The 24,488-nt window shown below is 47.0% G+C and overlaps 1 protein-coding gene across 5 annotated transcripts in view; it reads right to left on the bottom strand.

Annotated features, from left to right (window-relative positions):
- The window catches only part of RPRD1A (regulation of nuclear pre-mRNA domain containing 1A), a 346,882-nt gene that overhangs the window by 152,955 nt on the left and 169,439 nt on the right, over positions 1-24,488 (bottom strand). Inside the window, exon 7 of one of the 5 annotated variants that reach the window (XM_078687584.1) lies at positions 12,785-13,714. The exons of 3 other annotated variants lie outside the window; for them this stretch is intronic. In XM_078687584.1, the coding sequence (XP_078543710.1) occupies positions 13,688-13,714 (27 nt within the window). In that variant the 3' untranslated portion in view covers positions 12,785-13,687. One more of the 5 variants, XM_078687583.1, reaches the window with a different exon arrangement.

The following is a 24,488-nucleotide window of genomic DNA, read 5'->3' as shown; positions in this document are numbered from 1 at the left end:
GCTCGGGGATGCACGCTCCGAGAGCAGTGCGCCTGTTCCATGCTCGTTTTCTGGGGAAGCCCGGTTCTAGGAGGCGCTTGGGAGGGGGACGTACTGTCAGGGTTTGAGACCCGGACCATGGCGCCTACCTAGAATTGGGAAACCACAAGTCCCAGGAGTCCCGGCTAAATGGGGCGGAGCCTACATATTGGGACAGAACCCGGAAGTCGGGTTGTATCGGATTCGGTTAGCGTGTTTGGACTAACGGTGCAGCTGCCCGTTAGTTGCTACTTCTCCGTGGTGCTTCGCTGGTTCTGACGCGAAGACACGGACTACAGTGTGTTCGACCCGGCTGGGTCGGGAGCTTTGTCATCTCGGAGGGGAAGCGTCGGTGACGCGGTCTCATTGTTGGAGTGGTTGTGGTGCTTCGCACAGAAGGAGCTGCGCGAAGACACAACCATCTTTGGATCAGTGTTCCCAGGACGGAGGGGGTGTGTCGGCTGACACACTCTGCGGCGCTGTGGTGCTTCGATGTCTGAAACGCGAAGACACTGACGCTGGAACTTGCTCTCCCTTTGCAGGTTTGGAGAGGGAAGCCTTTTGCGAGCAACGCTCCGAGGGATGGAAGAGACGCCTGCTACTGTCAACGTGGGAGCCCAGTGATTCTGTAGACTCCATTGGAGGTTGGCGGTAGGATTTGCGGCTATCTGGCCATTAGACCCTCCTTGTTTATTGTTCCTTCCTTTGTTTATTGTTTTTCTATTTCACCATTTGATTTGGGCTCTGGTGCAACTGTGAATTCCCGCCTGTACTTCTGTGACGGAACAGAAGTAGGGAATAGGTCAACCATTGGTATCATTGCTGACAATACCGGTGAAGGGCGAGGCCTGTCATGCTCATTAGTGTCATCGGGGTGTGAGGCTCTGGTACGTACACAAAAGGGAGGCGGAAAGGATAGTGACTTATAGCGGAAAGCAGGAAGGGAATAACCTGTGCTTGTATCATTGTAGGTATATCTCAGGGAGTTACACACGAGAAGAGCGTCAGGTGACCTCGTTGGTTGTTCCACACCGGTAATCCTAATAAGGTACGCTTACGACCTCAATGAGACGTCTATGTAGTGAGGTGCCATAGAGTGGTGGTAAAAGGTTCTTCCTTTGTTTTTCAGGATGATACCCCTCGGGCCGCACCATCCCGGCCTTATACATTTTTCCCCTCGCCAGACCACCTCTAAGCTTCGGGTACAGATCGGTACCAAGCTTGGGGAGGTCTGGAGGTGGACCCCTGAGCATCACCCGGATCCCGAAGAGCGGGGCGATACCCGACAATCTTTCACCCAGGGTTGCGTTGTTGAACGTGCACACCGATCCTTAGGCACCAGGCTTGCCTCCCAGACCAATTGTGGCCAGACTCATGAATTTTAGAGATCGGGACACTGCCCTTTGAGCGGCACGTGAGAGGGGCGAGATCCAGTGGCAGGGCAGCAACCTCTCCTTCTTCCCAGATTTTACTGCCATGGACCAGGAGGCCCGGCACAAATATCAAAGTGTCAAGACCATGCTTAGAAACCTGAGCCTTCGATATGGCCTGCTCTATCCTGCGCGTCTCAAGGTGGACATTGATGGACGTCCCAAAATCTTTGACACTCCAAATGCGGCTCAGGAGTTTTTCCGTGACTTTAAGAACAACTCGAGCGGGGCATCAAACAGATCCCGGCCCAACTCCCCGCAGCAGCAGGCTTCACAATCCAGCGTTGATCTTTTCTCCCAAAATGGGACTGGTTGAAAACGGTCTCTTTGCTTTCTCCCCCTTTTTTTTCTGCTCCTTTGATTGTTCATTGAAAGTAGCACTGTTGCTGGTTTAGGCTCTTTGCATATGCTATTACATTCAGTTTTTGATATTTCACTGCTGGTTTGCCTGTTCGGCGTGGCGTCGCCATGCCCCATAGTGGATGCCTCCATGGTTTATTTTTTGGGTTGCGATGCAGGGATATTCCTCTTATGGGTATATGAGAGGTTGGGTGGCGGGTGGAGCGGGGGTTTTGTTTCCTTTTTTATTGGATGTTTCAATTTGCCAAAGATGAGACTTGCTTTGTGTGATATGATGCTTTTTTGCACTGATTTGTGTTTTTTGGTACAACATAGATGGTACCGTTAGGAAATGTGCCCGGTCCTTCCGGGCTCTCGTTATTAACGTAGAATGTGCGTGGATTGAATAATAACAGGAAACGTAGGCAGGTTCTAAAATGTTATGCGTCATCATGTTGATGTCCTCTTTATGCAGGAGACCCATTTGGCTAGCTCGGAGGGTGGTTTGGTGGCTTCTGCTTGGGGACTGCACAGATTTATTTTTAATTACAGCTCATATTCAAGGGGTGTTGCCATTTTGATACATAAGAGAATTCAGTTTGCACACTGTTTTACACTTCGGGACCCTGAGGGGCCGGTTTTTGATAGTAACGGGTTTATTGGTGAGCCATAGGGTCTCCTTTGTATGTATTTATGGTCCGAATACCGATTCCCCTTCCTTTTATCACTCCCTGTCGAACCATCTCCTGGCTGCAGACACTGGGCTTCTGGTCATTGGTGCGGACTTTAATCTCCTTTTGAATCATCCTAGAGACAGCACCGCCTCTACTCCTGACTCCAAGCCCCATTCCCGACTGGCCCTTCGTGAGATTTGCACACACTACTCCTTGGTGGATATTGAAGCCCATCTAAACGCACACCATCCTTCCTTCACCCATTATTCAGGCTTCCACAACACATGGACACGGTTAGACTACTGGCTGGTCTCTCCTGAGGGAGCTGGCTGGTTGGGGGCTGTCCAGACTCTTCCATGCACTCTCTCTGATCATTCCCCAGTTCTCCTCCAGCTTTCAATTCCCCGCGAGGGAGGTTATGAGCGGCAATGGCGCTTTCCCGGCCGGGCGTTATCGGACCCTGTCTTCACTGAGGAAGTTAGGCAGGCCATAGAGGATTATTTTGATCTCAACACTGGCTCAGTCGACACCTGGGCAGTTTTGTGGGAAGGTTTTAAGGCATATATTAGAGGGGTCTGCATCTCGAAACATGCCGGGGTACTTTGGGATCTTCGTTCCACTTTGGACCGGGTCGAGGAGAAAATTACAGCACTAGACTGGGAAATGCATAGCTCCCATTCCGATTCCCTGGCCGCGCGCCGGCTGGAGCTGTGCGTCGAATTTCGTGATGCCGCCGAGAGGGAATTGCTTTTCCTCACTGTTGGACCCAGCCTCGTGGCGTGGTCCTCATTGACCCGTAGTGATCCCTCCTAACCCGTGCAGCTCCCCAGGGCCCTGATTCACCCGACCATTCCTTCCATGACCCACATCCCCGACCCTGGGCTTCCCCGTCCTCTCCCTCCATTTTCCCTGGTACCCGAGGCCGATGCCCATGTACCTGCACCTAAGATGGCCGCCCCGGCCCGACCTCGGCGCCATACCCGGCCAGGGGGTAGAGCGCTCCCTGTGAGCGAGAGAGGGAGGGAGTAGCTCGATCACACCTCCCACCTCCCCTTGAGAGATGAGTTTTGATCACCCATCCGGCCTCCCCGAGGGCTGGCTCAGGCCTGCTGAGTGTCTGGGATCCCTCCAGACCCACCTTGAAAGGATGAAAGGAGCCGCCGAGGCGGAACCCACAACAACCGACCCCCAGGTGCTAAGACCTCCGCCTGCGAGGACTCCGGACATCAAAGGCGAGAGGTCCTATATCAAGTGTTGCTCTGGATGACCAAGCCAGTTGTATCCTGGACTACGTGAGCCCTGCTGACCTCGTCGCGGCTCCTACAGAGCAAAGAAGGACTTCTACTCGACGACCACCCGAGCCCTGCTGACGCTGTCGCGGCTCTCCTGCAACCTGAAGAACCACCTGAGCCCTGCTGACGCTGTCGCGGCTCCCCTGCAACCTTGAGAAACTTTGGAGCCCTGCTGATTCGATCGCGGCTCCCTACAGACCGTAAGAACTACCACATCCATACTCGAGCCCTGCTGATTCGATCGCGGCTCAGAGACTATCCTGGTCCGGCTGGACCCAAGATGACCCCGTATCCCCCGGCTCGAGGATTGAGAGCTGTGCGCAGGATACGCACCCGCAAGTGACTTTGAACCTTGAGACTGTCCCGCTACCCTACCCCTACCGAGACTCTTTGAGCCCTTGCTCGCCTGTACATAAGAATCTGCGGATCATAAAGATCCATTTTTACTTAAAGATAAAGAATACGTTCTCTTAATACTACGGTGTGGTGTCCCTTTGTCGAGTGGTGCTAGCACAGCACGTACGATCCTAGATTCGAGGTCCTCCCCGGAGGATCTCCCGCAATTACTCGGCTGCGTTCCTAGGAGAAGTGGGTCACAGGGTGGTCAGGTGCGAGTCTGCCCTCCCCTGGGGTTAGACTACTGGCTGGTCTCTCCTGAGGTAGCTGGCTGGTTGGGGGCTGTCCAGACTCTTCCACGCACTCTCTCTGATCATTCCCCAGTTCTCCTCCAGCTTTCAATTCCCCACGAGGGAGGTTATGAGCGGCAATGGCGCTTTCCCGGCCGGGCCTTAAAGGACCCTGTCTTCACTGAGGAAGTTAGGCAGGCCATAGAGGATTATTTTTATCTCAACACTGGCTCAGTCGACACCTGGGCAGTTTTGTGGGAAGGTTTTAAGGCATATATTAGAGGGGTCTGCATCTCGAAACATGCCGGGGTACTTCGGGATCTTCGTTCCACTTTGGATCCGGTCGAGGAGAAAATTGCAGCACTAGACCGGGAAATGCATAGCTCCCCTTCCGATTCCCTGGCCGCGCGCCGGCTGGAGCTGTGCGTCGAATTTCGTGATGCCCCCGAGAGGGAATTGCTTTTCCTCACCAAACAATGCGTGGCCCGGCGGTACGGGAAAGGTGAGCGACCGGGCCGATTACTGGCTAACCCGCTGCGTCCCCCCAGAGGCCCCACGTACATCATTGCAATGTCCGGAATGGACAGCTCCCCAGTCCATTCCACCCCCGCGGTGTGCGACCGGTTTCTCACTTATTATAAAGACCTTTATACCTCTCGTCTCTCCGGGGATTCCAACATGCAGGAAGATTACCTATCTAAGGTGGCTCTGGTCTACCTCGAACGTTACATGCAGGAGTTCCTTCTAACCCCCATCACGTCAGACAGTATAGAGGAGGCGATAGACGCCCTTCGCGCCTCTTCGGCTCCTGGGCTAGACGGCTTTTCTGCGGACTTCTATAAAACATACAAAGACCTGTTGGTTCCGAGATTAGTAGAGGTATACGCCGAGGCTCTTGAGTGGGGAGTCCTCCCTCCGACATTGTGCGAAGCGGTGATCATCTTATTACCCAAACCGGGGAAGGATCCTATGCAATGTGGCTCGTATCGGCCTCTTTCCTTATTAAACTTAGATATAAAATCCTGGCCAAAGTCATCGCCATTAGACTCTCACTGTTGATGGAGTCCATAATTTCCCCGGTGCAATCGGGTTTTGTTCCACACAGGTCTAACTCGCTTAACCTTCGCTCGCTGTTCACTGTTTAGCACCGCAGGGATCCCTCCACGCCTGCCGCCACCATTTTGTTGGACGCCGAGAAAGCCTTGGACTCTCTTGAGTGGCCTTTTTTCCTATCGGTAATGCGCCGAATGGGCATGCCGGAGTGATTCGTGGCTACTGTAGCCCTTTTATATAATAAGCCTACGGCCCGGTTGCGTCTGAATGGCACTCTCTCTGACCCTTTCCCTCTGCACTGTGGCACGAGGCAGGGATGCCCCTTATCCCCTCTCCTTTTTATATTAGCCATGGACCCTCTAACTAGACAGTTTCAAGAGAACCATCTCCAGCGTGGCCTGCAGTTTCGTACGGGACCTCTGCTGCTTTCCAAGTACGCAGATGATATGGTATTGTATGTCCGCCTGCCTCAAGATAACCTATCACCTCTTATTCGGGAAATCATACATTTCGGTAATTTCTCTGGCCTTCATATTAAGTGGCACAAGTCTGTAATATTTCTACTGACGGCCAGCACTGTGCCTTGGCATTTGAATTTCCGTTAGAATGGTGTGCGGATTCTGTTAAGTATTTGGGTATACATATTCATCTTGACACTGCCTCGGTCATTCGTCTCAATTATGGCACCGCGGTTGCTGCGCTGGAAACGCAGGTCACCCGATGGCTACGCTTACCCCTGTCCATGGCTGGCAGAATTGCAATCATCAAAATGATCGTTTTGCCCCGGTTTTTATATTTTTTCAACAACATTCCTATTCCGTTGACTAAAGTCTTTTTTTCGCAACTTCGCTCACACCTGATCTGCTTGGTTTGGGGTGACAAGAATCCTCGAGTCAGCTGGAAGGTCTTAACTTTACCCCCGAGAGGGGAGGGCTGGGAGTACCAGAGCTACATTTGTATTTTTTGGTAGCTCAATGCTGTTATGCATACGCCTGGTTCCATCCGGATGCCCGCATCCCCTATTTGCGACCAGAGGCCGATCTGGTCTTACCTAGACCGATCTGGTCTTACCTAGACAACTTCTCACGATTCTTCCAACGGGCTTCCCTAGGGACCCCCGGGACATTCAGACCGTTTCCTCCACCTGTTGGGCTTGGATTAGATTGCGTAGACTGCTGGGTTTGGATCGGTTATATTCCCCAGCTTTACCTCTGCCTAATTCCTCCCTGTTTCCTATTACTGGCGAAACTTTGGTGATGCGTACACTGGCGAAGTTCAATATTGATACCACTGGCGACTTGTTCCCAGATGGGCATGTCTTCTCTTTGTCGGAGGAGGCCAGATTTAATGATCGGTCCTTCATGGACACTTTCATACTTACCCGGTTGCGCTCGGCATTGCGGGCTGAGTATTCCTCTTCCCCATTGGCGCCTCCGGAGCTCCCTCCCCTCTGCTTATTGATTCAAAGCCCAAATAACGCTCATTTGATTTCTAAAATGTATAAACAGTGCGGTGAGCTCAGGCCGATGCTCGACTCCAGGCTCCGCGCTGCTTGGGAGGGCGACCTGGGTGGGCCCATCTCTGACGATCAGTGGGCTTTTTGCTGCAGGGCCACATCTGACATTTCTCTGAACAGCCATCACAAGCTGCTCCATTTCAAATTCCTTCGGCATGTGTATTTCACCCCGGCCCATGCGTACCGAATTGACAATTCTAGACCTCACCATTGCCGCAAATGTCTTGCCCCATTCGCGGACTTTGCACACTTAACCTGGACCTGCCCTAAAATACACGACTATTGGCTTGATATTCATTCCACCTTAGGAGACATATTATCCATACCCCTTTCTCCTTTGCCTGAAATTTCACTTTTGGGGTTTGTATTGAATTTCCCTAAGAAAGTACGCCGCCTGGCGGCCTTGGGCTTCCTTTTGGCTAAACGTGAGATTGCATTGCTATGGGGAAGTAAATGCGCCCCCAATCTCGGCGCCTGGTTAAATAGTATGGCGTTTTGTAGCATGAATAGCGAGGAATATAGCACTTTACTTACTACTTCCTCCCGACCTATCGACATTTGGGGCCCATACAGAGATTATATATCCCGTCGCCAACTTGCTAGTGAGTCCCTGACGCAAGCCGGCATAGTCCCCTCAGGAATAAGGATAGTCTCATTCTGTCTCTCATAATGATTAGAATGATGGTGTATGCTGTACATTTAATTGTTTTTTCGATTTTCTGTTTTTTGTCTGTTTCTGGATGTATAGGTCAGCTTTTCCACATGATCCTTTCACGTTGTATATTTCTTATTATTATTGGTGCAAAGTATCACATCTCCCCGTTCTTTGCGATTTTCATTGGTTAATTTCTAATTTTGTAAATTGCTCTGTTCTCCTTTATCCGAAAGCATTAATTTTGTCATTGTATGTACACACATTGTAGTCTCATGATTGTTATTTGGTTTGATTTCCTTCTTTTTCATCATTATGTAAAATGGAAAAATAAAGGTTTAAAAAAAAAAAAGATGGAAGATATGCTTGATAAATGATTCATTTCAATTTGTCAATTCTTTTAGGCAATTTCTTGTAAACGGGTACAACGCCGTTCAAGAGCGAACAATCATATGGAGTAAATCTCAAAGAGGTGTATAGAACAGACAAAAACGGGTGTATATACGAAAGTATTACATTTTATATTAGAATTTTTCAGGGTACTTGTATACAATACATACAATGAAACAAGAAGGTCATTATTATGCACTCCACCACCAAGACCACGGCCTTCACCTTTGAATTTACAGCCGGAGCCTGTCGTTTCACCACATCCTCCGTCTACTGATGATGAGGAGGAAGATCCGCATGAAGAGGGGGAACTCCATGATTCCCTGTCTACCCTGTCTACCCCTTAAGAAAAAGTGTCGCAATTGTTACAGTGAAGGTTTTCAAGTGCATAATAATTACCTTATTGTTTCATTGTATGTATTGTATACAAGTACCCTGAAAAATACTAATATAAAATGTAATACTTTCATATATACACCCGTTTTTGTCTGTTCTATACACCTCTGAGATTTACTCCATATGATTGTTCGCTCTTGAACGGAGTTGTACCCGTTTACAAGAAATTGCCTAAAAGAATTGCCGAGTTGAAAGAAATCGACTTCTTGAAAGGCTCCTTAAAATCATACAAGAAGCTATCTTGTTGGTGTGAAGTCATGGGTATTTGAAAACGTTGAACCGCTCTCAACTATGTTATGGAATCCCCCGATGTCCTCAGGTGGTGTGTCAGCCTGCGCAGGCACCGGAGAAGCAGGACAGGGACTGACAGTCGTCCCATTCATCATGGGTAGACAGGGAATCATGGAGTTCCCCCTCTTCATGCGGATCTTCCTCCTCATCATCAGTTGACGGAGGATGTGGTGAAACGACAGGCTCCGGCTGTAAATTCAAAGGTGAAGGCCGTGGTCTTGGTGGTGGAGACACCGTTGGGGATTGAGGTTTCGGAGATGTAGGAAACCTCTGTTTATAGTCTGTAACGAGGTACTGTAGGTCTGAAACCAAGGATGCTGGTAGGCAAACCATAGGCGGCTGGTATTCTTCCCTATGAGCTGTCTGATCTTCCAGATCTTGGTCCTCCCTCATCTGAACTATCTTGGTACTTTACATTAAGTTCAGAGGGGCTTGTCGCTGTTTGAAACATACTGCCCTTGTCAGAATCCTCCTCTTCCAGAAGACATGCTGGAGGCAGTGGTTGGACCCTACTTGGATGTCAGGGCCGGTGTCAACGTACGCTTCATGATTTTTAGATGTACGTGTGTCCTTTTTCAATTTGAATCCGTCGTGGTCGACGAGCCTGTCGACGGTGTGGTCATCGACAGGCTTCATTGCTGATGGAGTTATCGTCGACGGAGCCGTTTTTGACACCGCTGCCGTCGTCGACAGAGCCTTCATCGACGATGGAGTGGGCGTCGATGGGACAGTCTTCGTCGACGAGCTCGTCGACGACCCAGTCGTCGGTGATCGTAGCGTCGACGAGGATGTCTTCTTTATCTTTATTGTCGACGACAGTCTTACCGGCCGTCGACGATGGAGTCGTCGTGGATAATGAAGACGCCGCCACCGACATGGAGACAGTAGTCATCGACGAAGTCACACATAAAACCGCATACATAGATCTTCTCGTCGCTGAAGCCACCGTCAACTATGTCGTCGTCGACGGAGTGGAAGAAGGCTTCTTAAAGGTGTGAACAACTTCTTGAGAGGACATCTTCGATGGTAGAGCCTTAGATTGTACCTCTGAAGACTTTAATGTGTCTTCGTCTAAAGAGGCTGCGACAAAGGGCCTGGAGAAGCTACCCTTAGTCTTTTCTGAGAGGATTTAGAGGATATGGAACAGCCCTCACTCTCCTCAGAAGACTACAGTTGGTCTTTATCTTTAAGCGTCTGCAGCCAAATTAAGAGGCGTCCCTCCCGATCTTTGAGCGTTTTAGTGGAAAAGGTACAACATACCTTGCAGTCTTTAGAAGTGTGGTCCGGGTAAAGGCAGTAGAGACAATGTTTATGCTGGTCATCTACATGAAGTCTTTTTTCCACAGGGCCGAAAAAAAACAACCTTTCTTAGGTGTCTCAGCCATGAAGAACCAAAGAACTTCAGTCAGAAGAGAAAAATATGAAGCAAGACAACACTGGAAAACCAGAAGAGAAGCAAACTGAGCAGAGCTCAGAGGAGACTCCCTTAGCACAACGTGCGGTAGAAAATCTGAGGGACAGGAGCTCCTTCCAGGAGGGTTCTAGAGGGAGGTGATAGCGGATTGGCTCTTCTCTAAAGTTAGGTCCTTTTTACAAAAGGACATGGATAGGTTAATAATGTGGGGCTTTTGGCCCATTACTCTATATGTCTAGTGGGACATTACTTTATTTATGTACCGGGGACTCCCATCCCGACGACAGGGAATGATTCAGGCAAGTGAATCTATGAAAGATACCCTAATACTGGATAATGCGGTCTTATGTCATAGTGAAAAAAAGTAAACATCTGCAGGGCAGGAAAAAAAATGTATTTGCAAGAGCAGCTCCAGAAATACTAGTTGTCAAAGTAAAAGCATACTGAAATTTCCCAACTGCAAACAGTAGAACGACATCAAAGAGCATCTTGCACACCCAACATGAATAAAGTCAACACATCAAATTGGCTTCATGGACAAAGATAATTGGCGGGCTACCCTGCAGGAAGAGCAACTTTTACAACTCAATGTGAAGTGACTACTCATGACAAATATGGTGTTAACTGTCAACTTATTCAGCTCTATGGTTTGGGATCCCTCTACACATTTCAGGCTCTGATTCTCTGCTCAATGATTCAGAATCAGATTTCCCTAGCTAAATAATAAATTAAGGAGTGTTACTACTTTTGGACATGCAAAACAAAGTATTAGTGTTATCTATATAGACCAGACTATCTTCCCATTAATGACTGAAAGGAAGGCAATTTGTGCTGGGAACAACTTCTGCCAGACATGTTTTAAGATAGAACAAATAATCGCTTGATTAGAGATAAAGATCTCTCAGGCGCTCCACACTGCTAGCATCACTTCAAATTTTGAGCGGTCTATGGTATAAGTGGCAAACAGTTCTGGTAGAACACAACTGTTTAAGACAGGAATTATTTTCACACAATCACCAAAGAAGGAACATGAGGGCAGGCGGTTCTGATGATTCTTAGTCTTTTGGTTTCTAGAAGATGGGCAAATGCCCAAAGGAGCAACACGGAACACAGAAGACAAATGATGGTGCAGAGGCTGCCTTTCTGAAAAAAGGCACCAACGCAGAGGGATAGTTGCCTTTGGGTTTTCCTGACAAATGGGTCAAGGATAAAGGCTACAGACTGGCGCTACAAAGACGGTTAAGTCATTAACAAGGGGAAGACTTATTATTTATGGATGTTTAAAGGCTATGAGTGGCAAAAGGGCCTGAAATCATTAAACTGGAATACATTTAAATCTTTCTACATTTTGAATCGGTCATGAGAAATGATTTCCCTTGGTACACTTTTTGGCATTGAATTCAGTACATAGGGCAAACACTACTGGTATGAAAAGTTCTCCGGCTACGATAAGGCTGGATTGGTATGTGAAAATATCCACCTTAAAGATTTATGTTGTCATTCCATTTCCTTTGGTACAAGGATTAGTCCATGGGACCATTTTAAATGAGGGGATTTCTAGAAGAAGTCTAATTAAGTGCAGCTCTCTGGGTCCTGCTGTGGATGGAAAGGAAAAAGTGTGAATAAGCCATGACCAACCTTTTTAGAACCAGCTGCAGCAATCGTGCCCAACTGCAATCGTTCATAGGTTTTGATGGCAAGAACTGCAGCATTTATTTTGCAATGTAAAATTGAAGGGAACTGAAGGGAACTGAAATAAACTTTGGTAGGGGAAATATGTAATTAGGATCTAGTTGTGTATACAACGGAAAGATCAGTATATGTATATATTTTTTAATAACCTGAATCACAGAAAATAATGCCAACTTGGCAAAACTGTTCCACTCCAAAAACATATCCAGCATGTTCTTTGTTAAATTATTATGTACTTTTCAAAGACCACTTGAAAAAGTTCAACCAATCCATGGGAAGCGATTTGGCGCACCGGAGGGCTAGATTCACGCTATACAATTTTCTTTCTTGATGTTGTATTGGAAAGTGTTGTATTGGAAAGTGTGTAAACATGCAAAGTATATGGGTTACATTTTTGCAAATGGTATGTTCAAATAAATTGGTGTACTTCAAAACTACTGAAGACCCAGAAAAAAAACCTCGGTCAACAAGTCAGGTGGGAAACACTTGTGGCTCGTTTAAAGTTTTGGAATGTGTTGTTCGACTAAGTGTACAAAACTGGTTTGCATTTGCCAAGTCATAAACATACAAATGGTTTGTCTTTACCAATACAAAATCCCCATACGTAATATGTGAAATGGGCATGGCCATTGGATCTGCTAATTACAATGCCCATATTTTGAAACCTTGTAACTCAAAGAAAAGTATCAATATTTTGAGGCAGCTAATGCGATCACATGCATTAACCTGATGCTCTGCCCCATGGCCGGTAGTAACCAATTACGAAAAGTGAAGCCGGCCACAGTGGACCGCATTCCCATTGCCTGCAGTTATAGGTACCATTGTGGAAACAAGCAGCAAGCAGCAATCCCACAGGACGGATGCCAGTTTCCCTAGTGGTTTATCTAACCATATGCAGCTACCGATGACAATGCAACCCCTGACATTGTAAGAGGCAGCACATTCCAAAGGAATATAATATTAGAACTCAGCCCATTCCTCACAATACATTTTATTCCTTGAACCTCATTAGTAACAATTATGTTTCTTCATAATACCAATCAATAGGTGTCAAAGTTCATCAGCTCAAAAGAGAACATGTGTAATGCAGATTTAGCTGGATTCCGCTTTTCTCAAGATTAATCAAATTTACAGAAAAGTAAACAAGTAGTCCAGTTGACCCCCTTATAAGGCATGAGACGGATACAGCTTAAAAAGGACTGATTAACTATTGCCCCCAGTTACTGATTGAGCTCAATTTTGTTAAGAAAACTTCCTCATGATGCAATAATTTTAAAATGAATAAAAAATAACTGATGATAATGAAGATCAGGAAATAAAATTCATTATAAAGTACAGGCTGATTTATGGTAATGTATTTGCTCTGATGAGCGGTGCCACATAATATCACAATTAATTGACATATCTTGGGGGCGTAAGAGTGCCAGTTTGAGAGCACCTACTGCACCAAGCATTTTTCTGCGCTGAAATGGTCCCAGTATTTGTACAACATTTACTATTTTTACTAGCGAATGTGTTCACAAAATTAAAATCACTGAACATTACATGCCACAAAAATATATTCACTCAAGTGTAGGGCAAAGAAATCAACTGTTCGATCTGGCCTGTGATGTACGACTAATTGTTTATCTATTCTTCAATTCCAGCTTTCAACAGACAAGTTAAGTGCAGAAACATGGCTTCATTACATATAATGAGGGGATCAAGTCTTGTTTGGAAGACTTTGTGTTGATATAGAAAGGCAAACATGGCTGAAAACTGAAGAAACCATTCGAAGAGGTTGACACTGTGAAAGAAGAAATAGTTAAAAGACCCATTTTTATACAAAGAAGACCAAGAATGTTTTTGGAGTTGATGTTTATTCCTTTTTAGCAGGCGGATTGGACTAATGGAAGGCAGCCTCATTAGCAGAGCATGTTCTTGTTCTCCTCCTGAAAAAAAGCTCAATAGATGTTAAAGAAAAACATTTTCAGTAGATATTCAGTATGCAAAACTACTTACCCAGATAAAACTGATTTTGAAGGGGGAAAACTAAAATCAGGACAACCTTCATCTCTGAAGAGCGGATTTTAATTTTTGAGCTTGTTTACATCCATGCTTTCACACCTCAAATTTGATCTACCAGTATTCGTATTTTGGCATTACAATTATGATAGTTTAGCATTAAGGGGGATATGGTTTTCCGTTACCATGCTTTAAAAACAGTCAGCGTATGACACTCAATTTGTTTTCCAGACTATTTAAAATTATTAAAAAAATAAAAATAAAGCGACAACATGCTCAGAAGGATCCTTACTTCCGTAGAGGTCGGAAAGCTCTTGTTTTTGTATAGTTTGTGAATACCTGGAATTAGCTGTAGGAACCAACATGAGTGCTGGAAAACTACACAGTTCGGGTCAGCTCACGTTTCTCAAAATGGTCTTTTTGAAAAGGAATGGAGGCAAGATGTAGATAAAGAAAATAAAATGACGCAAAATACCTGCATCAGTCAATCTGCAAGGCATATTTGCAATCATATCTGTACATTCACTTTACTTGGTTCCTACCCCATAAGCTCCAACTTCTAGTTTACTCAGCTTAAATTATGTGATAAACAACCAGAGTTTGGCTGTGCCAATGTTTCTATTACGTAATCAGAGGCAGTACCAAGAAAAGCAGTATGTGTGTGTTTCCAAAAACTCAATATCCCTTATTACATATAAAATTATAGGGTCGTTTTGGAAATACAAATTCTACAATGGTGTATCCAAACACCTACCTCAACAATTGCATAAAAGTTCAAAACCAATAAGGGATTACTTTCTCCCTTACACTTACCAACGTAAGCCAACATCATAAATGTGTTCTTATCACCAAGGCACCCTCAGTTAGAGCACAGCAAAGGGAATAGCTAAACCAGCAACCACGACAAACTAAAACGAGTGTAATTAGTCCCCAAGGGCATTACACCCAAGGGATCATTGCAACAACATGCAATGTATCAAGAAAAAAAGGGTTCCCTAACCATAACGCACGAGAAAGAACAAACTGAACTAAAATATGCTCATGACCACATTTGGACAATCAAATATTGAGCAATCTAAGAGCAAATACAAGACATCCTACATTACTATACCACTCCCTGTAAAAACGGCACGGAAAATGTGGGTACTGTAGGGAATGGGTACGCTTAGCCAGATCAATGAGTAATTGAGGCGCATTCCTTCGCTCTAGCATACTGCAGGTTCTCTACAGTTTTTTCTAAAGAGAAGTGTACAAAAAAAAAGTAACTCACAGAACACAGAATCCCATATGTCCACGCTTCTCAGAGTAAATACTAAACCCATCACAGGATACCAGCACCAATGTCATTTGGGTTTGAGAACAATTTGTATCCGCATTCAAGACTTTAAAAAACACAGACTTGCTTATTGTTACTAGTTTTGGGAGATCTAGGCTGACAGCAAACTTCCTAAAAGGTTAATAGCAACACATAAAAGCACCTTCCCCAAATTCTCCTCAGATTTGCAAAGCACTGTGCTATAAAGTTATTATAGTTTTAACGCAGTTTTTTTTTATTTGATGTTTTCAATGAGCATTTTGTAGTACATGGTAAACAACAGATATCATCCAATGGAGTAACAAATCGCTTGTTACAGGTTATGGCCAGTGCATACCTCCCAAATTCGTCCGGCCTTTATTTCGTTATAATTCACTGCCTACACGAGATAAAAAACGCCGAAAAGGTTAGGGCAAGGTCTTCTAGGTTTTAATAAAGTAGAAAAAAAAGCACTTATCAATCCAGTGTATCCCACCGAAAAGTGAACAATTAAGAAGAGCATGGGTGTGCTTATGATCATGAAACAACCAAGAAACTCAAAAGGTAAATGCCGACCAGTCAGAGGCTAGTTTGGAGGGTGAATGCTGAGCAATGCATCATCATTTCTGACGTCTTCAGCTACCCATTCACTGCCTCCACCTGAACAAACATCAAGATCACAGAGTAGCATCTGCATGATTTCCTTCTTTTGACATTGGCATGGCCAAAACGAGAAAACAATTGCACCCTGGGATTTTGACAGCGGACCACGTCTTTATCACGTACATGAAGTGATGCTTAAAAAAAAACAAGGATATTATATATCCTCTTACGATTCTATAGGGTGACATATATGTGACCTGCATCTAACCCTCATCAAGTCCCAACAGTAGATTCATTCCTCATGGGAGCTAATCATCCCATCCTGGATTGCCGAACTAGTCTGATTACAATTAGGTCATGTTGTGCGACAAGAGTCCTGTTTGCCATGTGGCAATATGACGGGACCCCTGGTCCAAGAAATCATGGGTGCAAGAAAAATCAGTGACTTGCACAACTGTGTAACTTTGGGGGGGAAAATGAAATGGAGTTTGAGCAGATAGTGGGAGTCATGCAGAGTTTCAGATGCAGTGTCACCTGGAACACAACATTTCTTTGCCCTTTTCCTTCATGCATCACAGTCCCTGCTGAATGAAGAAAAAGGAGGTAGAAGTCCTGGAGACACCGAAGTAAAGGCGACAAATAGTGAATCCAGCCTTTTCTGGGGAAATTACTGGTAAAGCACCCCGACCATGTAATCTGAAGTATGCCCAACATTATTTCGGCCATCTCGGAAGATGTTTGAACAGTGACGCAGGCTGGGGGAGAGCGGTCCTTAGCCATAGAGAAATTTCAGCCTAGAGGACGGGTGCTTGTACCGTGTGCCTCCCTCAAGCTTACAAGCAATTGTAGGGAACATATTTGGCTGTATGAGGACTTGGAGTAATCATAGGGGCAGGGAGCATCTAGCTCTTTGCCATCAAACCATGATGATGTGGTTTCCTCACTCAAATCCCCTAGAGGCTATTTCCTGCTAGTACTCAATGGACAACATGGGTTTAACAGTGTACAGCTTGACCACTAAACAAACAGCAGGGGGAATGACAGAGCCTAGTGAGAGGAGGCAGAAGGTGCACTGTGGAGGTTACGGACAGCAAAATATACAAAGCACAAACGGAATGCTTCTCTTTATGTAGTGGAACTCTGAGGCCATACTGACCTTTTAGATACTCAGTGTAGTAGCCATGGGCTGGTTTAGGTATGTTAAGAACATGCTGGGGCAAATTGGTCTTTCACATCTCTGGGACTGCCCAAATATATTACGCTCGACAGTGCCTTAGATGCAAAATTAGTGCGTAAGCTGTAGTCCGAAGAAACGGCACTTGTTGAATACCCATCATAGTAGCCTGACCAAGCATTCTTATTATGTAAATGTATGTCTAAATTCAAGCCATTTTTAGCCTGTTGTTACCCCAGCTTTAGCTGATATGTTGCACCTTAAATTCGGTATAGATATCTCGCCACTGAACTATTTTACTTCCAAATAGAGCAATTCTTCTTCCCAATTCCCCTGTTGTTCAATCTGCATAATATATATTTGATCTGCATTCAATATTCACCAAGTCCTAACAGTAGATACATTTCTCCTGCTAGCTAATCATCCAAACCTGGATTGCCAAATTAGTCTATCTTTTACAAATAGGTCACGTTGTGCAACACAACTCTTGTTTGCCATGGGGCAGTAGGACAGTACCCCTGGCACAAGAAATCATTGTTACTGAAGACAAAACATTTTGTATTCTTTTGTCCATTATACAATGCCCCAAGATGCAAATGACTGTTACCCCTCACAGGCAAATCGAAACTTGAAACCAGCTATGGATACATTGCAGACTACTACACAAAGTGAAATAGTGGCTTTGTAGCTCATTACTTTTTTCACTGCATGGCTCATTAGGCAGAGGACTATTGGCGTGTGATGTCCATAAATGTTTTAACTGTATCTGCATTTATTATTGCATTTGTTTTTATCCTTATTATGGGTTGCAACCGAAATAAACGGAATTTATAGAAAATGTACACATCATGCTGAGCACAGTCTAAATAAAGGAACATGTCAAAAAAGAAAAACAAGAAATATTATCTAGGGGGGAGGAGCTACGCGCGCATCCGAGATGGCTGCGTGAGCACAGGGCTCCCGAGTCCCTCGCTGCCCTCCGCATATATCCTGAAAGATATCCTGACTTTGACCACGGGTTCTTGAAGATGAACCTCAGCTGACACCTTAGCTGTTTTCAAAATTTCATTTGGACTTCGGGAACAGCAGATACGCCGATCGGAGTTTTTGAGGCCCGCCCTACGGCGACACCGGGAGCTGGCACACCAAGACGCCGGGGAGTAGTTGAACAACAACGGCCTGAGGGGCTACCCCTGTTGCCCTGAGTTGACTTTCGGTTTCGTTTCTGGGCCTCCGTCTCCTCTGCTTGCGTGATTGCCTCGCGCCCCCAACGGGGTCCAGCGTAACTCTGCTTCCTGATTATATGCCAACCGTCGTGAGGGTTTGGGTGTTGGGCTGCGCTGCTGCTCTTGCCCCCTCTGCCCCCTTTCGTGATTTTCAGTGGTCTGGTGGTGAGCGGCCATTTTCACCAGGTCTCGCGGGCCCCTTTGGGGCTCACCATTCAAAATGACTACCAGGCCTGACAACGAGAAGCGGAAGACTAAAACGCCTCTACGTGGGGGACCGGTTCAAACCAACGTCATGGATCGCTATACTCAACCAAGGGGTCCCCCGGTGGAGCCAGTCGAACCTTGGAGGGCCCCACTGACGACCCGACTGCATTGACCGAATTGACTCTGCAGGATGTCATGGGCGCCATTGCCAACATGAAGGCTTCCATTGGTCAGCAATATGAGGCTCTCGCTCTTAAAATTGACACTGTAGCAGTTGATGTTACTTTGATCAGAGCAGATTTGTCAAAGACCAATGAAAGGGTCAAGTCTCTAGACCTGAAGACTTCTAGCCTCACGACCGATGTATCTGATCTGCAGACAGAAGTTGGGCGCTTGCGCTCCTCCGACGATCTCATGACCCATCGACTGGAGGATTGTGAACAGGGCCCGGCGCAACAACATACGCCTTATTGGGGTCCCTGAAACTTCTGGTGCTTTGGCAACTGATCTCCTTGTGGAAGACATCGTCTTGAATCACCTGGCCCCTACCGGCCTGAGTAAATTCTTTGCTGTGGAGCCTGCCCATCGAGTGCCGGGAGGCAAACCGAAATCGGGCGCCTCACCGAGACCTATCATCGCCAGGATCTTCAATTTTAGGGACAGAGACACTATCCTGCAGGCCTCGAGAGCAAGTGGCCCCGTAAAATTCGAGAACACGACGGTGAGTTTCTACCCGGACTTCACGCAGCTTGTTCAGAGACAAAGGATGGGGTTTCAGGGAGTGAAGCGAAGGCTGAGAGACTTGGGCCTGAAATATGCAATGCTATTTCCAACCAGGCTGCGTGTCGAATACGAAGACCAGACTTTCTTCTTTGATCGTCCTGATGAAGTTAGTGACTGGCTGGACACCCTTCCCAAACAGACTGACTCAACCGGGCATCCGGGTGGAGCCGAGGGCGGCATATCGGAACAAGAGTGACATTATGATTCCTGATTTCTGAACATTCACGTGTTATTCGGCTGGGTTTGATACTTCTTCTATTACTGTGTTCTATTGCTATATACTCGAGGGTGGCGGGGGGAGTGGGACTCTTTCCTCCTCAGGGGTTTCTTTTTTTAGACTAGTTTAATGATAGGGCGACAGGCACACTGCAAGTTGGGGTGGCTTTTGAGTCTAACGCAGGGGTGGGGGGTGTTGTAACGGGTTCTAATTGGGGGGTGGTGGGGGGGTTCTTGGGTGTTGGTGAGTTTCTTTCAAGGCAACGTATCATATTTCTTCATGATCATGTCATTGTGTTCACTATGGGGCGGATTCTGCACTTCTTTCTGGGATGGGGGTTAGTGGGTTGAAACTGATGTTTTGGAATGTCAATGGGTTGGGGGATAGGATAAAACGTGGTGTGGTGTTACAGTTATTGCGGCGCCTCTCCCCCGATATTGTGTTGTTGCAGGAAACGCATCTGGTTGGGAACACGTGCCATGCCATGAATCGGGGAGGGTATCGTCTTGTGGCACACTCTGGCTTCACCTCTGGTTCTAGGGGTGTGGGTATCCTCGTCAGGTCCTCCCTCCCTTTGGCAATCGATGATGTGATTCTTGACGACAGGGGGCGCTATGCTGCTCTCACTGGTAGATGGGAGGGGAGGACTGTCATTTGTTACTGTCTATATACCGCCAGGTCTACAGACCTCGACTTTTGCGGATCTTGGGCGTGTAGTACTGGGGCTCCCTGAGGGCATCTTGGTGATGGGCGGAGATTTCAATTCGGTTGTCTCCGGTAACATAGATCGCTATCCCCTCTTCCCAAGTCGCAATCCTGGTTGAGTGGGTTCTTGGAGACACTGGGTCTGGTAGACTGTTGGAGGTTGCTGCACCCGGATCAGGTGCAATACACCTTTCACTCTGGAGCCCATGGCAGTCTGTCCAGACTCTACTATATTCTGGTGCCGGCGACGCTGTCCTCCTCCGTCGGGGAGGTGAGGCACCTCGCCCGGGGCATATCCGACCACTCCCCTGTATGGCTTAGCATGGATACTACTCTGAGTAATGAGGGACGGGTCGCCCCTATAAACCCCTGGTTTCTTCGCAACCCCAAGACCCGTGCTGAGTTGATGAAATCCATCGATCATTATTTTGTTGAAAATGTGGGGTCTGTGTCATCTGCGGTTTCGTTGTGGGAGGCGTTTAAGACTGATACGTGGGCAGGCTTTATCTCTGATCGCTAACGCCAAGAAAGGTAAGCATGAAGTGGTGGTCCGTCTGGAGGCGGAGATAGCCGAGCTGGAGAGTGACTTGGAGCGCGGAGTGTCCCGTGCCAAGCTTCATTCCCTCACCCTCAAACAATTGGATTATAGGACCCTGGTTACTGATGCCGCAAAGGTTATGAGCAGGGAGCAGCAGGGCAGACTGTATGATGTTGGGGATAAGGCGGGTAAGTTGATTGCGTGGCTGGACAAGAAAGAAAGGGCGAGTCGTGTAGTTCCTGTGATTGAGAACCTTGACGGAGTGTGCGTGACTGACCCGGCTGCAGTTGTTGAATGCTTTGCGGAGCACTTCCGAATTGTGTATGCCCCGGTCTCTGACAGGCCGGAGGACGACTCATTTGTTGCTCCGCGATATTACTTTGCCCTGCCTGTCTGAGGCTGACAGAGACCTGATGAACGCGGTGCTTTCGGCTGATGAGGTGGCTACCGCCATTCGTTCAGTGCGCTCTGGTAAGGCTATGGGTCCTAATGGTCTGCCCATTGAACTGTATAAATTGTGTCCAGACAAAATGGCTCCATATCTTCGTGATATGTTTCTAGAGTCCCGCGACTCTGGCTCCCTTCCACGTGATCAGCGTCTTGCTAATATCATAGTGATTCACAAGGAGGGGAAGCCACGAGATCGCTGTACATCTTACAGACCAATCTCGCTTCTAAACGCTGAACCGAAAATTCTGGCTAAGTTATTAGCTAACCGCCTGACGAACGTCATCAGCGACTTGGTCCATCCGGATCAGTCCGGTTTTATCCCGCACCGTAACGCGGTGCTCAACCTGCGGCGCTTGCACGGTGTTCTCGCGAGGGCAGAGTCTTTTCGTGAGCCGGCCATCTTGGCTTCCATGGATGCTACGATGGCCTCCTATACTCGAGTGGCCTTATCTCTGGGCCGCTCTTGTGAAATTTGGATTCGGCCCCGGGTTCATCGGCTGGGTGAAACTTTTGTATGCGGAGCCACTGGCGCAGGTGGTTGTTAATGGTCGAGTCTCTGCGTCTTTTGTCCTCGGGAGGGGCACGCGACAGGGCTGCCCGTTGTCACCACTGCTTTTCGCGCTTGCCCTTGAGCCGCTGGCTGCCTGGTTGCGCTGGGAGCCCTCGCTTTTGGGGATCCAGTTGTCCCCGGACTTTGAGGATCGTGTCTCACTCTATGCGGATGATATCCTATTGAACCTTACGTACCCTCGAAAATCTCTGAATGTTTTGTTCGATGTGCTTACATCGTTTGGGAAGAATTCGGGTCTTGTGATCAACTGGGCTAAATCTTCTGTATACGTGCTCTCGGGCGGTCCCCCTCCCTTGCCTCGCAGATGCCCCATTCGGATCTCTCCGACGGGCTTTAAGTACTTGGGGATTTTTATATCTTTGGACCCGGTGGCTCGCTATGAACATAATCTACTCCCTCCCCTTCAAAGATTGATGTTGTGCGCTGGCGCGGGTTATCTCTATCACCGCTCGGGCGTGCAGCCCTTTTTAAAATGATGGCCCTGCCGCGTTTTTTGTACGCGCTTCAGAATACGTTCGATATTATTCCGGCGAGCTACTTTCGAGAGGTTGAGAGCCTGCAGAGACTTTTGATCTGGGATGGACGTTCGCGTATTGCCCTCGCTAAACTTACTCTTCCCTGGTACGACGGGGGTATATCGCTGCCGGATATTAGGCGTTACTATTGGGCCTCGCAGCTGAGTGCGATCAATCATGCGACATATGCTCCTGCTCCTAACCCAGTGTTCGAGATGGATAAATACCTGCTACCGGGCGGGGACTACAGAAGGGCGCTCTACTCCAAGGCGGCGGGCAAGGATTTATCTGGACCTACCAAGATTGCTGTACGCGTGTGGCATGCTGCGTCTGTGGGATGGAGAGATCGATTGACGCGTGCTACCCCGTTGTATGCTTCTGAAAGGTTGGGATGTCTCTGGAAAACGAAAGGGTTTGAAAAATGGGATATGATTAGTATTAGCCGCGTGAGCGATCTTTGGGCCAAGGGCAAAATCAAGACCTCTGCAGCACTAAAGACAGAATATGAATTTAGTGACAGGGAATTCTTCCGGTATGCACAGATTCACCATGTCTTATGTTCGGTTCTCCCTGCGGGTACTATCATCCCCGAGTCCTCCCCCTTGAAGATAGGGTCCTTGACGGCCACGTCCCCGACAGTACCATTTACCCGATCTATAAAAAGTTGATCAACACCCGGGTGGATCTGCTGGTGCGTCTTATGTATATATACACATACATACATATACACACGAAAACTCCAACCACCACCTCCAATCCCAGCTCGGATCGGCGAAGCAAGCAGGAGACGGACCACCAATATATATATATATATATTAAAGAGAGAGCCCAAACCTTTGAGGCGGGTAATCTCAGGAACCACAGCACCAATATATATATATATATATATATATATATATATATATATATATATATATACACATACATATATACATATATACACACACACACATTTTTTTCACAAAATTAAGGACGCCGCACTCTGGAATTGTCAATGACTCTCCTTTATTTGGCAAACTCCACCATCAGTCTGTCACACCGACGCGTTTCGGGCATACGCCCTTTCTCACGGTAGGTGGCACTACTTTTTCCACAGATTTTAAAGGCTATGCACTTTGAACCCGTCCCATGGAATTCTGGGATTGGTAGTTTTTTAGCTAATTTACAACGGAAAACACCTTTGCCAAATAAAGGAGAGTCATTGACAATTCCAGAGTGCGGCGTCTTAATTTTGTGAAAAAAGATTTTCTGGACCTTTGGTTGGTCCCTCGCACGCACCCGCTGCAGAGCGCTCCAGTGTGAACCGCCATTGCTTGGCATATATATATATAAATATATATATATATATATATATATATATATATATATATATATATATATATATATATATATATATATATATATATACATACATACACACACACACACATATATATATACACACATATACATAAACCTATAAGTCACTCCTATGGCAGGCCTGGACAATCCTGGAGGCAGAGTGCTTGGTTTTGTGTGAGAGGGTGCCCTAGCATGAGCTGAGCCCCTCTGCAGCTTTCGGAACCATCTCCTTTTAGCTGTTCTATGATATAGCCATACCATATACTCTTAAGTGCATTATAATCCTCGTGGTTAATGCTAACTTTGGTTTGGCTTGGCTTTATTAAAACATGTCGTGTAAGGTGTCAAACACTTTAGAATACTACCCCCCTGCCAGTTCTGGCGGCGGGGGGAACATTCCACCCTTCTAGAGGGAGAAGACATGTAGTTACTGGTAAACCCGGTTGAAGTTAAACAGAGCCCCAGCATCACAAAATGGATGCTGCTGCCACTGACATGAGTCTGCCCTTCTGCTGCTGTACGAAACTCCGGCAGGGGAGGCCTGGGTGATAGGTTTTGTGTCCAGGGAGGTGGTAGCACCTCCCCAAAAAGGCTTTAGTGTATTGGGGTAGGGTGGGTTGCATTCAGTGAATGCTTTTCAGACACTGCCTGGGGCACACAAGGTGCTCCATGCATTTCCCAGTTCAAACCGGTTGCTGGGGCACTCTGGTGTGACCACCCTGTACAAACAGGCACCAACAGCATCTTTGCCGGTCTGCATTTTCGAGGCTCCCGCCGGATTCCGAAGAATCTGCGACACAGGACACGGACTTCCAGACATCTGACGCTGACCTGCGCTCCCAGCAAAGCTGTGACCTGTAGCGGACACGAGAGACGTGGGACCGGAACATCCTGCATTTTTGCAACTGCACCTACTTCCCGAGGTATCCTGAAGTTGTGCATTGGGGTATTTGAAGCCCCTGCCCGAGCACCTTTTGCACCGAAGCTCAGAGTGTCCCGTGGGCCCGCTTTGTGCATTTCCGCTTGAGGCCCCTTCGCGGTTCCTAGTCCGAGCCCCAACGAAGGGCCATCGTTGAT

This window comes from Lissotriton helveticus, chromosome 4_1, assembly GCF_964261635.1.
Source record: "Lissotriton helveticus chromosome 4_1, aLisHel1.1, whole genome shotgun sequence".
NCBI lineage: Eukaryota > Metazoa > Chordata > Amphibia > Caudata > Salamandridae > Lissotriton > Lissotriton helveticus.
The sequence above is the reverse complement of the archived record's forward strand: the minus strand, read 5'-3'. Positions and strand labels throughout refer to the sequence as shown.